At 38.9% G+C, this 15,412-nt stretch overlaps 1 protein-coding gene across 1 annotated transcript; it reads right to left on the minus strand.

The window, feature by feature from the left end:
- Window positions 1–13,440, minus strand: LOC308087222 (ATP synthase mitochondrial F1 complex assembly factor 1-like). The gene is made up of 9 exons (XM_080430941.1): window positions 13,231–13,440; window positions 12,280–12,379; window positions 10,605–10,649; window positions 10,361–10,423; window positions 8,643–8,693; window positions 7,437–7,484; window positions 7,148–7,243; window positions 4,410–4,517; window positions 1–4,060 (listed from the first exon to the last, which is right to left on the minus strand). The coding sequence occupies exons 1-9, from the start codon at window positions 13,428–13,430 to the stop codon at window positions 3,884–3,886; spliced, it is 888 nt and encodes a 295-aa protein (XP_080287067.1). The 5' UTR covers window positions 13,431–13,440; the 3' UTR covers window positions 1–3,883.
- Window positions 13,441–15,412: the final 1,972 nt, after the last annotated feature.

Here is a 15,412-nt window from a genome sequence, read left to right on the forward strand (position 1 = left end):
TGATGTTTACATTTTTGTATTTTATTTGTTTTACAATATACAATTTACAACCGTTACATTACAGTCAATAAACATTCTGCTTTGATGAGACTGAAAACCATCGACATATTTTCACACACACCTTCAGTCAATAAAATGGTCTAATTATCTAAATACAAGTGCAATGACCAATTAAAAAACATCCGGTATAAACAATGCATAAAACAAAGTTTTATGCATTATTTCTTGTTGGCTTATGAAAGTCAACACGCCTTCAATTATTTAACCACTTAAACCCTAGTGCTCATATTCTGGGCAAGTCATAATAGGCCAACATTCGGCGGAAACAGCTGATGCATCGCAGCGCGTGCTTGTAAATCGGCTATTTTCGCAGGCATTTGGAAAAAAGAGCCAACTCAGGTCAAATTTAGTTTAGGTTTAAGTCCTATTTTATACTTTCCACAACTTACGAAAAAAGCAGATCTAATGGTCCGCTGATGAAAACCATAGCAGTGTCTTCTAGTACTCCAACAACGGGTATAACAGGTACTCTGACAATCGGCACAATGGGTATTGCTTATCAGGAGGGGTGTGCATTAACAATGGTAAATTATATATCCCAAAAAAGGGAACAAAACTAGAGTGTTGAAAGCAGTTCACCGAGTTGCCCGAATACATTATTAGAGGAATAATGGAATAGGAGTTCGGCTCCATTTTGTGGATTTTATCATCTGAACTGGGGCCATGATGAAGAGGGACCTCCGGGGGCATTCGTATGGCACTGCCAGAGGTGAAATTCTTTGGACCGGCGCAAGACGGACAAAAGCAAGAGCGTTTGCCAAGAACGTTTGAGGGAGCATCCGCTATCTGCCATGAACGTTGAGTTGGCAAACCACCTAGCGTGGGTTAGTTGGTAACCCACAGTTACAATTAATACCGTTATATTCTTTAAATGTATAATTACTATCTGAACCATAGGCGCCGATACTGTGGGTGCCTCGGGGGTAAAGCACCCAGGAGAAATGACGAGCACCCATCACAAAAAAATAAAAAAAACAATTTTTTAAATTTTTTGTACCAAATTAACCGCATTTAAGTAACAAAACCCCCCTAAAGAAGGTAACAAACCCGGGAAAAACCCCCAAAATGTTGGCGTGCGCGCTACGCCCGGTAGCGCGGACATAAATCGGCGCCCCTGATCTGAACTGGGGCCATGATGGTGAGAAATTACGATATATATATTTATATTATATTATATTATATTATATAATGGGGTGTCTGCAATACAAAACCCAGAGCTACCAGGTGGAATCTTACACACAAACATCACCACCAGCTATAATGTGATTACTATTCCAGTGGTTCTTGAACTTACACACAAGGCACGGATTCTGGCGTCTCGTACTTAGAAGACAAGTGAAAGAACTTCACGTTCTCTTTTGACCAGAGTATGGCTGCAAACGCTGAAACTTAAAAGGAATTGACGTCAAGGACACCAGCAGAACTCGCTGTGCTGTTGGATAAGTGAAACCTATGGACACAAGGTCCAGCTATGCAGGTTCCTCGCTAATAGCTGTTGTATTCACAATGGAAAGATCTACGTTACAGGCGGTGAGGATTTAACACATTGAGTGCCAGGGTTTTTTTTAAAAACAGGGTACAGTCAGTGCCTGGATTTTTAACCATTTTTGAACCTTTTTCAAGTAGTCACAAAATATTTTCAGTGATCACCGTCCTCGCGGTGATCCCCTCATTACACACATAGAGGTCTCGTACAATCGGGGGGAAAAAAATTAAAAACATTCGGTAATCCGTTCCATAGTTGCAGCCAGTTGAAAATAGTCAAAAATACATAGTAAAAAATAAAAGTACACAGGAGCCGAGATACAGGCTTTTGAAGTCATAAGTTAACCAGGAAGTGGATTAAAGTCTAAATCTTCGAAAAAATTATATCTCCTGGTGCTTTTTTAAAAATATTTTTTTCCAAAAACGGTTATAACCGTTTTTGGCACACCTCGTTTGGATTATGAAAAACGGTCCGGACCGTTTTTGGCACTCACAGAGAGCGACACAGACCAGGTGCAGAGTTACAACCCAGAGACCACCAGTGGAGTGAAACCTAAAGGAACTGATGGAAGGTCACCACCAAAGGCTCGAATAAGCGGTGGTATTAAATACAGTCTGAAACTGACTCCAACATGTCCATTCCCACGAGCAATTTCATCCTAGAGAGTCCCAAGTACATGTATGTCAAGCTGCCTCACGCTAAGGAAACAGGAATAAATCTGCGATTTTCTGAGAAACAAATAAGACATTCTATGAATACGTTTAAGTACAATTTTGAATACAGGCCTTTTCCATGTAACAGAGTATCTCTACATAGTGGTGTTGCTACACTTACTGAAGTACCATTGAGGTTAAACCATAAGGTCTTCCAGATGCAGGTCTGAGAGACTCTGAGCTTTCTGTTGAAGGACTGAAGACACACACAGAGGAAGCTGTAGAACTTTGAAACATAGATTTATAGATTTGCTATTTTGAAAAGAACTTGACATTTGTTTTTGAAGATTTTCACATATGGTGACATGCCCAACACAGGGTCACCAGTGAACTCCAGCGTCCGTTGTGGGGCGAACATTCGCCAAAAACAACAGATCTACAAGCTCATTATGCATGGCGCAACGTAATCTATATAGAACATAGCAAAGCTTGTAGATTTGCTATTTTCGGTGAAAAAGGAGGGGGCCTTGTATAGACCCTTGGGGGACTCCGGTAATACAATACAAAGTATACAGGGTTTAAGTGGTTCAGTGAGCAGGACTCCTCATTACAAAGTATACAGGGTTTAAGTGGTTCAGTGAGCAGGACTCCTCAACAGGAATCAACAGACTCCTTATCAGACCACGTTACACAGATAGGTTGCAAAACAACCCGACCGCTCATTATACACAAAGGAAAGGGCTGGTAACTTTCCACAGAAATGATATTAGAATATTGGTCTTAAAAATTGGCAGATATTCGAATATAATTATTACAAACATATATTTACATTTTTTTTTTTTTTTTTTTAATGTTTATTTGACAGGGACATACAAAAAACAAGTGCTCGGATCCAATAAAACATATATATATATTTTTTTATAACTTGATACATTGTTTTTTTGTATTGTCCCTGTCAAATAAACATAAAAAAAACATTCTTTCATCTTATATTAATTTTCATATTCAAATGCACATTTCTTTCCCCATATTCGAGGAATATTCGAAATTTGAATATTAATTTACCAGCCCTATTATACACAAAGGAAAAGAAGTCACAGCACTCACGTGTTCAAACTGTTGGCTGCAGTTTTCCTCCCAGTGCCGAGGAAGAAGACTTAGGATGTTTACTGTGATCTCTCGCTCTTTAAATATATACTCCATATACAGTACAATATATACAGTATGTTGTGTGTAAGCCATTCCCAAACCACGGGAATCACTTGCATGTTTGTTAGGGCTGTGAATCGTCTGCTATCTCACGAATCGATTCGATTCCGATTCTTGGGGTCACGATTCCGATTTGTATCGATTTTTTCAAAACAAGCGATTCTTGATTCAAAATCATTTTTTTTCGATTCAAAAGCGATTTTTTTCGATTCAAACGACTCGATTCAAAACGATTCTCGATTCAAAACGATTCTTGATTCAACAGAGTACATTTATGTAGCTTTTATAATTGTAAAGGTTGTATCAACTGATAATAATGTAAACACACAAAGGTAAATCCAAGATCCTCCCAAAAAAAAAAAAAAATGAGAATCGATTCTGAATCGTCCAACAGTAGAATCGCGATTCGTATTCGAATCGATTTTTTCCGACACCCCTAATGTTACATGTTTAGTCTCTCCATCTCTCTCTGGTATCACGCTGTAGGGGCAGCAGCTCCCAGTCCACTCAGCTCCAGTTCAGCGATCACAGACGCGTGTTTGAAGTCCGTTGGTCTGTGGTTGAACGACTCCACCAATCGGAACGTCTCCTGCCTCTGCGTGCCGTAGAACAGCTGCACCTGATTGGCCAGGCACTGGGCCTGATGGACGCTCTGGAAAAAGAGGGGAGTGGTCAGAATGGTACATTTAAATGATTTGAACATTTTCTTCACAGAGAGAAGATGGTTTAAATCACTGCATAAAACTTTTTCTCCACCCCCACCAGGGACAGAAACTTTCTCTCCCCATCCAGAGAACAGACTGCACCGCAGTCTGTTATCCCAGAAATACTGGTCACGATTTTTGTCTTTTTAGTTGTTTATCGGTGTATATAAAATATATCTATATACTGTATAATCTCTCTAATAATCTTGTTACAAATTGAACAAATTGTAGGGGGAATATACAGCCTGCACTACTTACTACGGACTGTAGGGGGAGCATGTAGCCTGCATTACTTACTATGAACTTGTTGTCCATCTCTGCAGTCATGAGGATGATTCCCTTGTCTTTGCTGAGCTCAGGATAGTGGTAGAGAATCAACTGGCTGGGAGCGTTCTCTCCTACGGTCTAACATAACATAATAACAATTAATAACATAATAAATAACATAGTAAAATAATCTGAGCTCAGGATAGTGGTAGAGAATCAACAGGCTGGGAGCGTTCTCTCCTACGGTCTAACATAACATAATAACAATTAATAACATAGTAAAATAATCTGAGCTCAGGATAGTGGTAGAGAATCAACTGGCTGGGAGCGTTCTCTCCTACGGTCTAACATAACATAATAACAATTAATAACATAATAACAATTAATAACATAATAACAATTAATAACATAATAACAATTAATAACAGTAAAATAATCTGAGCTCAGGATAGTGGTAGAGAATCAACTGGCTGGGAGTGTTCTCTCATCGGGTCTAACAGAGTAGAGGTGCAACAGTTAATCCAACCCATTGATTTAACTGATTATACACATTTAAAAATATATTTTATAAAATATCTGAGGTGAGGATATGAGGTGTGTTCTCCCCTAGGGCCTAACAGGGGAAACCAGGGTTAACCACCTGTGAATAAGCTTATTATGCAACAGTAATAATAGATATCTACATGGATAGATACTTTGTTACTAGCGCCCTGGGGCGCTAGTAACACCCATCGTAGCGAAATAGATCTATGAAAAGACCGACCACACACACACACACACACACACACACACACACACACACACACACACACACACACACACACACACACACACACACACACACACACACACACACACACACACACACACACACACACACACACACACACACACACACACACACACACACACACACACACACACACACACACACACTCTAGCCCTGATTCAGAGCGTTAGTGGGTACAGCCACACACGTCCGTAAAGCGTCCGTCAAGTTTCCGTACGGACGCCGGAAGTCCCATCCACTCCCATGTTAAGTTTAAAACCGGAAGTACCGTTCCGTTTTTTTTTTTTAACATGGGAGTGGATGGGACCTCCGGCGTCCGTACGGCAACTTGACGGACGCTTTACGGACATGTGTGGCTGTAGTTCACTAACGCTCTGAACCAGGGCTTCGTCCTCTATATGCATGAACCCGAAGTTTACAAATTGTACTCTCACGGATGATCCGATCGTCTGATAAAAATATTAAGCATATGCCAAGTTAACTAAAGGTATATAAATGATGCTGAGCTAAACATGTTTCCTTAATTTCGAAGTTTTATAGTTAAACGTTATGATTAAAGTCCCCAGTTCCTCTCACAAAGTGACAGCTCTTGCCTCGCCATGTTTATGAACGGTTAAAAAAACTTTTGAAAATAGCAGATCTACAAGCTCACAACGCCTCACAAGCTTGTAGATTTGCTATTTTCAAAAGATTTTAATACATATTAAATTTGGGAAATAGGACATTCTGCATTCCTTTACTTTTGGTATTTTAAGTATATTTAATTTACTTGCATAATGGGGACACTTTAGTGTTTTATTTACCTTGCAGATGTCACCGCTGTAATTTAATTCATAAATATATTATTCAAAAGTTGTATTTGGAGTGGACTGCTTCAGGACATCTGACAGTTGGCTCTGGTATTTTTATGATCCATTTCACTTTCGCAAAGGGTGTTTAAACTGCAGTGTAGAGTAGGACAGCACTACGTAGTTTACGTAGGCTTTACGTAGACTTCGTCCAGGAGGTCTTTACGTCTATGCTGTCTCGCGAATGTAGTTTTAGCACACACGTAATGAGAACCTACGACGATGGTGCCTCCTGAAGCCAGTTTAGATGGCACGTAGAGCACACACAGCTGCTACTAATGAAGATAGTGCGTGGCGGGGTTGCTACTGCGCAGGTGCGTGGAGGCTCTTACGCAGCTTCTAGGCTGCGCATGAGGCTCAAATTCGTTTGGGAAACCTGGCCATTGAGGGTTAGGGTTAGGAGACATTATGTCACATCTTTACAGTAGAACCACAGGAATCACAACTGGTACAGCCGTGCATTAAGTCTAATTTTAACCATTCCGGCCAGTGACCTAATATACAATTTCCAATAACAATTTAGGCATTTAGCAGACACTCTTATCATGCCTGTTTATTGACCTCTAGTCAATAAACAGGGTAAATAATCTAAATAATCACATACATAGGATGCAGAGAGACCGTGTAGGGCCACTAAAAGACTAGGGTACCAGGTAAACAATAAACCTAGCATCTGTCATAAACAACATGCTATCTAAATAACATTCTGTACATTTGAAACTGTAACATATCGGTTATAATGAAACTATAGGATAGGTAGGTGCATGCTATGCGTCTATGGTGCATGCTATGGCGTAGAATCTACGCCATAGCATGCACCAGACGCACTGGTGCTGGAAGTTCAATGGAATGCACTGAAGTCAATGAGAGACGGCTGTAGCAGCTCATGAATAAACAATGGTTTTAGTCATTGATGAATGATTGATGAAAATAAAAACAATCACTGTTTTTTTATGTCTTGTTTTTTGGATGGGCACACTAACACTATATTATATTATTGAGGCATATAAAGAGCACAGAGTACGTTTATGACTGGGCAGATGTGTCAGGTTAGACAGGCCAGAAACTATCCTATCCTTGAAAACCTCACATTTTTGACACTAGCCAATGAGAGCGGCCCGTGAGCTTACCTGGACCTTGATGAGGGAGGTGAAGTGAAGTTCATGCCCCGCCCACTGACCCAGGAAGAACTCGTATCCTTCCTGCTGAGGCAACGCGTACAGGAACTACACAGGAAGACATATACGGTCATAAGGAACTACACAGGAAGACATATATGGTCATAAGGAACTACACAGGAAGACATATGTTCTCGCAAGTATAGCAATGTGGACGTGTGGACGTGTGTGTGTGTGTGTGTGTGTGTGTGTGTGTGTGTGTGTGTGTGTGTGTGTGTGTGTGTGTGTGTGTCTCTCTTACCATTGGACAGGATCTGGCTCTGTTGAACATGACTTCAAATGTCTGGGTCTGTATGGAGGGAAACACAATTTAAGGTTTGCTAAAGGGTGCAAGATCTGATATGTTTCATACAAGGAAGTATATAAGACTTAGCCCTATACTATATACACTTTGTTGAACAAGGTCTCCCAGGGGTCTACAGTATACCTTTTTTCCCTTTACACCATATCTCTTCACTGAGAATAGCATCGAAACGCATCGCGTTGTGAGCTTGTAGAGTTTGGACGGGCCTTAACATTTGGGGGGAAAAAATCTACAAATCTACAAGCTCACAGCGCATCGTGAGCTTGTAGATCGACTATTGAACTGGAGTTCTGCAGCACAATCCTGTTCATGTCCATCATGTCAACCTGACGTCACTCTAATGACTCAACTAATGACATGTTCATTGTTGGGTTGTCACTGGAATAAAACCATCACCAGCACTCAGTAATGTTAGGTTATTGTATGTGTACCAAAAATAAATAAACTAGAAGGACTTTAAATTAGTGCTGGCGATGGTTCTGTTTTACTGGAACTCTTTGTGAACCGTGCACACAGTAAGACACTACTGATTGTGTCTCACATTCCTTTTTGATTGATTGATTGAATATTTTATTAGTCAAAAAAATTAAAACAGCAGTGTTACATTTAAAAATACTTTTGTCTAAAAGGTCCGTTCAAATAAAGTCCTTGCGGGTCTTGTTTCCATTGAGGTCCTTGGTATTCAATTCATAGTCATATATAGTGGCACCAACAGTTCAAATATCAACACAAAAAAAAACAGAAATGCGCTCGTCACTGGATCATTTATGAACCATGCTGATGTGCTGGATCACGTATGAACCATGCTGATGTGATATCACATACCGTACATTGTATGATGATTATTATGATTAGTAAATGGTAAAATCGTACATTTATATAGCGCTTTTATCCAAAGCGCTTTACATAGATTGTGCATTACATTACATTCACCCACACGGCGGAGGAAACCATGAAAGGCACCAACCTGCCCCACCCCCCGGGAGCAATTAAGGGTTCAATGTCTTGTTCAAGGACACTTCAACACTAGCTCTGGGGGAGTCCCCCAGCCCGGGATCGAACTGGTAACCTTGCGGTTTCCAGTCGGCCACTGAGCCACTGCCGCCTGAAACAGTACTGAAACATTCCAAGTGTAAAACTCACCGGTATGACGGCACTGATTGTGTTCTTAGTTGAATAATACTTCATCCACAGCTAAAAGAGACAACAGACAAAACAAAATATTATTTATTTTTGTATTAATTAGTATGTCATATTCATATTAAACATCATTGTTAATACTGTATGTCATTGAGCTTATCATGGTGATCCCATCAAAAAACTGATGTTTGGTATAATAACAGATACTGTACAACACCTCCAGAATGATCAATCTGAAAACATACTTTTATGTTAAGGGTTTTCTTGTGGTTTTGACTTTTTTAAATTGTCAGTTATATTGTTTTATTAGCCGTTAAATGTGTTTAGCCTTGTTTTAATTAGATTTTACCCATTGGTTTTATTATCATGCTTCTCTTTTACCTTGTTCTGTAAAGCACTTGTAACCTGGTTTAGAAAGCTCTATACAAATGTATTAATTGTCAGTGTAGCCACTAGAGGGCAATGTGACTGCACACATAACTGTCAGTTCACTTTCCACACAAAGTGAGCTATGTGTCTCCACATCACATCACATGGCCACACGCTGTGGGCTTGTAGATCGGATATTTCCACAATTTTTTAAAAAACATTTGAAAGAATAAAATAGGGCTTAAGTGATTCAATCTAGGAAAAGACACTTATGTATGAATATTAGGCTGTGTTCACACTGTAGGCAAATCCCAATTTAAATGTGATCTTTAAGACTGACTGTCCCCACTGTTATTAAATGTGATCTATAGGACACGATGTACACTTATTAAATGTGCTCTTTAAGACCTACTGTCCACACTGTTATTAAATGTGATCAGACTCGATTTGTGTTCAGTCACCGAAAATAGTAGAAAATGGCCCACCCATCTGACCACTGAACATTTTCAGGGCATGTTTAACCCATTCAATCCTCTGTCACTTTCGATTTCTTTGGCTATTCAAAAATAGCAGATCTACAAGCTCATAGCGCGGCACAGAGTGCACATTTGTGCAAATATTTGATTCGTCTTTTTTTTTTACTCTCTCAGTGCCAGCATTTTTATTATTTTTTTCAAAGTAAAAAAAAAAGTGCTTAGGAAGCGAGATACAGCCCTTTTCAGTTATAAGTTAAACAAGGAGTGGATGGAGCTGCACATCTCCAGATAATGATATCTTGGGTTCTGAACATTTTTTTCCCCCAAAAAAATAAATAATTAAACTAATTAAAAATGTTTTCGTTCTTGGCACTGAGGGCATTCAGAAAAAACTTGGGATATCTCGTTGTGTGGCACTGAGAGAGTTAAGCGGACATTTGTAACTCAAATCTTTGCTTCTGGGGGTCTCTGGAACTAAATATTTTACAAATGTTCACTTTATAAAATATATATTCCAAGATTTGCACTCATTTTCACGATTTTTCTAAAATAGCAGATCTACGTGATATTATACATCTTATATCCACTATATAATATGGATGTAAGATATGGATATAATATGATCAGACTGACCTCAGAGATCTGGTCTCTGGGCTTGTTGTGAATGATATATAATATATCAGGATATTGTATAATATTAGATACAGTAATAAGTGTCATGTCAGCATAGGAATATAATGTAAGGATAATATGGTATAATATAATATAAAAATCACCTCAGAAATCTGATCTCTGATCTTATTGTGAATGCTATAATAAAGATACAGTGCACAGTAATATGTATATAACATGGACATATCATATATTCAGACTGACCTCAGAGATCTGGTCTGCAGTCATGTTGTGAATCATTTCCAGGTTCAGGATGGATCCCAGCGTCTAAACAGGAAACAATTCATCACATGGCGGCCATTTTGCTCTGACATCACACACACACCGTGTAAGGTCGCAACACTTATTGCAGCTGATCGACTTCAGTGTTAAACAAAAAATCATCATCACACCCTCTGGATTTCATGAATTGTTGAATTCACCATTCATTCATTCATTCATGTTTTACCTTGTCTTTAGTAAAGCCTGTAGACTGTAGGTCTCTCTTCTCCAACTATACAAAAAAAAAGAATAAATGTACATATTATTCACATGAACATTTGTAACTCAAATCTTTGCTTCTGGGGGTCCCTGGAGAATATTTTACAAATGTTTGCTTCAAAAGATATAAAAAAAGATTTGCACATTTTTTTCTTTTTTTCAAAAATAGCAGATATACAAGCTCATAGCCGCGCTATGAGCTTGTATATCTGCTATTTTTGAATAGCCAAAGAAATCTAAAATGACAGAGATGCGTTCCCGGATTTGAATGGGTTAATGCATAAGGACTCTATTGTTGCCCAAGTAAAAATGATTGAACAAAAACACTTTTACATTGATATGCTGTCTGGTCAGAGGTACTGCTGCTGTGTACATAAATGGAGCTTTTGTGCTTCCATGGAGTATGATCACAGACCCCGGGTTGTGGATGGAGGGTCTCCATGGAGTACTGAACTAACTATTAAAGTTGTTATTGCTGTAGAGTTGCCTGTCTGTGTGTCTGAGTGTCTGTCTGTCAGTCTGTCTCTCAACCCAACAGGTGGAGGCAGATGGTTCCCCCTCCACACAGAACCAGGTTCTGTTCCAGTTTCTTCCTGCTAACTTTTTCCCCCACCAAGCGTTTGCTCATGGGGGAATGTTGGGTCTCTGTAGAGCAGGGGTTCTCAAACTTTGTTATGCCACAACCCCATCTAATGGGGGACATTTTTTTGACGACACCACACTTCATTTATAGAGCAATTTCAATGTGGAAATAAAGAATATCTTGGAATAAAATCATTGGTGGCCTTATATATGAATATTAGAAAGTGAAGTTAAAGCAGCGATTCCTGATCCAACTTAAATGAACGAATAATATTTTTGCGCCGGCGAAAAAGACTCGGTCACGACCCCGCTCCTCACGTGAGCTATAGTTTCCTTGGCGCAGATTACCGTCTGGTCTGGAGAATGGGGTTTGATTCCAGCTCGGAGCACTAAAGCGCTAAAATATCAATTCAAGCAACTGAAGTGTTTCCGTTCACACGTTTGTAAACTTAAGTGAGGCATAAGAACCACCCGAGTTCAGTTCAGTTGTCTGTCTGTGAGCAGCAGGACCTCCTTGGGCCCACAAGGTAATGTCACGTCTCCACTCGCGGTCCGTATTGAGCGCAGTTTGTTGACTAAAATGCCAATTCCGGGGCTTATTTTCTTTACTGGCACATACAACTGATACAATGTACAGGGGCCCCTCCAGCACCAAACAACTGACGCTTACGGGTCCATTTGGTTCCATTTGTCATCTCCACGTTGGTCGCGAACCCCCCTCCGCTTTCTGTATTAAAACTTTTTTTTTAAAGTTGCCAAAGCGCGTCCCCAGCGGCACTTTCCTGCGACCCCACTTTGGGACGTGACCCATAGCTTGAGAACCGTTGCCTGTAGAGTATTGTGTGGCTCTGCTCTACATGTACAACGTCTTGAGATAACTTGTTTATAACTTTTTATTTGGCACTATATACTGTAAACAACATTGATTTCAATAGATTGTGTACTGTCTTACTGACATGTAGCATAAAATCTAGTTATGATGACAATATGACAGTTGAATGACACGTTAAATTAATGTTAAATCAGTTTTTGTACAGTGTTGTATTGTAGCAGGCGTATACCTCCTGTTCCATCAGTCTGACAAACTCTGGGTGTTCAAGCGGTTCCTTCTTCACTTCATGGCGTTTCTCCAGTCGTGCCTTGAACTCCTGGGGTTTGGCACTAAATTGTAATATAGGTGGAATTAGAGATTTCCAGCAGGTGGTGATTATAATTATGTTAAATGATTCTCTATTACATTTTGATTTCTCAATAGAGGATAGTGGCATATTTCCATGTTTATTCATTTCCAAGGTTTCACCCTGACAGGATAGTGCACACAGTTGAGAAACGACATCTACTGGACAGTTGGAACATTGCAGGGACTAAAGGTCTCAAAGTTTAACCCAACATAATGTCTAATTATCTATTTAATGACTTTTTAACACACACTTTAGTGCATGTTAAGGTTGCTGTGCTGTGTGGTTCAGCCATGTTATTATAACCATGTTAGCATGTTCAGTGGTGGAAGAAGTACTCAGATATTTTACTCAAGTAAAAGTAGCAATACCACGATATAAAAATACTCTGTTACAAGTAAAAGGCCTGTGTTCAGAGGTGTTACTTGAGTAAAAGTACAAAAGCATTGGCATTGAAATATACTTAAATACCAAAAGTAAATGTACCGTTTGAAAATAGCAGCTCTACAAGCTCACAATGCATTGCGTTGTGAGCTTGTAGATCTGCTATTTTCAAATTTCCTACGTATAAAATAGGGCTTAAGTGGTTAAAGTGTGTTTTATAATATAATAATTCATATCTGCAAAGTAACCAAAGTTTTCAAATAATTCTAGGGGAGCAAAAGCACCATATCTGCTGCTACTGAGAAGTAGTGGAGTAGAACTAAAAGTATTGAACATGGGAAATACTCCAGTAAAATAAAATAAAATACCTCAAAATTGAACTTAAGTACAGTACTTGAGTACTTAGTTACTTCCCACCACTGAGCATGTTAGCATATTAGCATGTAGTACCTCCTTAGCCAGTGGATCTTGTCCTGGTATTTGCTGTAATAAGGATTGTCCTCCAGAGTCTCTGGACGCAGCTTGTGGACGCAGAAGGTTCTGTAGTGAGTCTGAACCAGACCCGGGATGAGAGGAGAAGCGATGCCTGATCTTCTGACCGCTAACATCCCCCGATTCCAACAGGACATCTGCAACACGGCCGCCGCCATCTTTACTTCACTCCCCATCAAATAATAGACCGACTGGGAACGCGTTCACTACTTATTCATTCCGGGGAGGAGGACAACAGGCACACATGTGTAACTCTACCTGTGTTACCTCAACTATGACCTATAATCCTATTAATAATACTAATAATAATATACTAATGTCAATAGTAATAATACAAATAATACTACTACTACTACTACTACTATAGTAGTAGTAGTAGTATACTACTACTACTATTACTACTACTAATAATAATAATAATAATAATAATAATAATAATAATAATAATAATAATAATAATAATAAGGGTAATAATAATAATAATAATAATAAGGGTAGGCTAATAATAATAATAATAATAATAATAATAATAATAATAATAATAATAATAATAATAATAATAATAATGCTACTACTACTACTAATAATAGCTATAAAAAGTGCTCCTCGGAGCACAGGTCTCCGCCAGGTTATTGTGGGCCAGCAATGTTCGGAATTCACCAATCAGGATGGAATATGAAAAATCTGATGGATCCGTCTCTTGATCACTTGACTTTAGAAATAATGTGTACCGATTTGCATGATTTTTGGACAAAATGTGTGGTAGGAGTATATAATATATAATAATATACAAAAAGAATGTTTCGCAAAAATCGGCCTCCTGGTGGCGCTATAATAGGGCAATGTTAAAAAGGTGGTATTTGTTCAACGTAGTGCGAATGTGCGTGCAAAGGTTCACCGCAATCGGACACTGCGAGCATTTTGTTAAAAACGGGCCACTTTAGATGTCAATCTTAGCCAATCAGGATGGAATATGAAAAAGCAAACATAACATTTGGATCAAATCTGAAGGAGTAATATAAAAAAAAATGTTTTACATAAGTCGGCCTCCTGGTGGCGACATAAAAGGCATGTGAAAAATGCAGGCCAATGTTCTTCCTTGGCCTCTAAGTGCACATACAAAGTTTTAAGCAGATGGGTGCAGTTATAGATAAAAACACAAATCGGCATGTTACAGCGCCACCATGAGGCTGATTTGAAAATGTTCAAGTTTTATATCTTCCTCGGCTTAGTGGGAATGTGCGTGCAACATTTCACGGAAATCGCACACTGTGTTCATGATTTGAAGCATTTTGTTCAAAATGGAGCAGTCCTGCAAAGTTTTGAAGCCAATCTTAGCCAATCAGAATGGAATATGAACAATCTGAAAGACCTGTTTGGTTTAATGACTATAGAGATACTGTCTACTGATTTGCGTGATGTTTGGACAAAATCTGTAAGAGTACTGTCAAAACATTTGTTTTGCAAAAATCGGCCTCCTGGTGGCGCTATAAGAGGCCCATGAGAAAGATTTGGGGCAGAGGTTCTGCTCTGGCATCCAGGGAGTGTGTGTGCTCAGTCTCACTGCGATCAAGCCAACGGTGTCATATTATTATATGTTTGTCATTGAGTTGTAGTTTATTCAAGAAGAATTATAGAATGGTTAAAGAAATATGTTAAGTTCAGTCCAAAAAGCAAATATTTTGAGCTCCATTACATTCATGTATATTACCAAGAAACCAGAAAATATTCAGTTCTATTTCATACCAGAACAGTGGTTCTCAAAGTGGGAGTTTATATAGCGTAATATAGGCTATAGCGTACATAGAAATCAGTTAACCACTTAAACCCTACCTACAGTATACATTGGCTATTTGAAAATAGCCGATCTACAAGCTCACGTTACGTTGTGAAATGCATTGTTTAATACAAATGTATTCACTGTAATCCTCCTGTCCTCTACAGTAGCCTACCACTGAGCAGTAGTATTCTACATGAAGTGTTTACAATTTGTGTTTATTATGTTTTTGTTTGGATTTTTGCTTAAGTGTACACTGAGCACCATTTCCATCCTTATTCCAAGTTATTTTTTTTTACAGTTGACAAGCTGAAGAGTGACACTCAATTTTGAAGTAATGCATTTTTTAAAAACATTTAGCTG

Source organism: Gymnoscopelus braueri (assembly GCF_963280865.1).
Source record: "Gymnoscopelus braueri genome assembly, chromosome: 6".
Lineage (NCBI taxonomy): Eukaryota > Metazoa > Chordata > Actinopteri > Myctophiformes > Myctophidae > Gymnoscopelus > Gymnoscopelus braueri.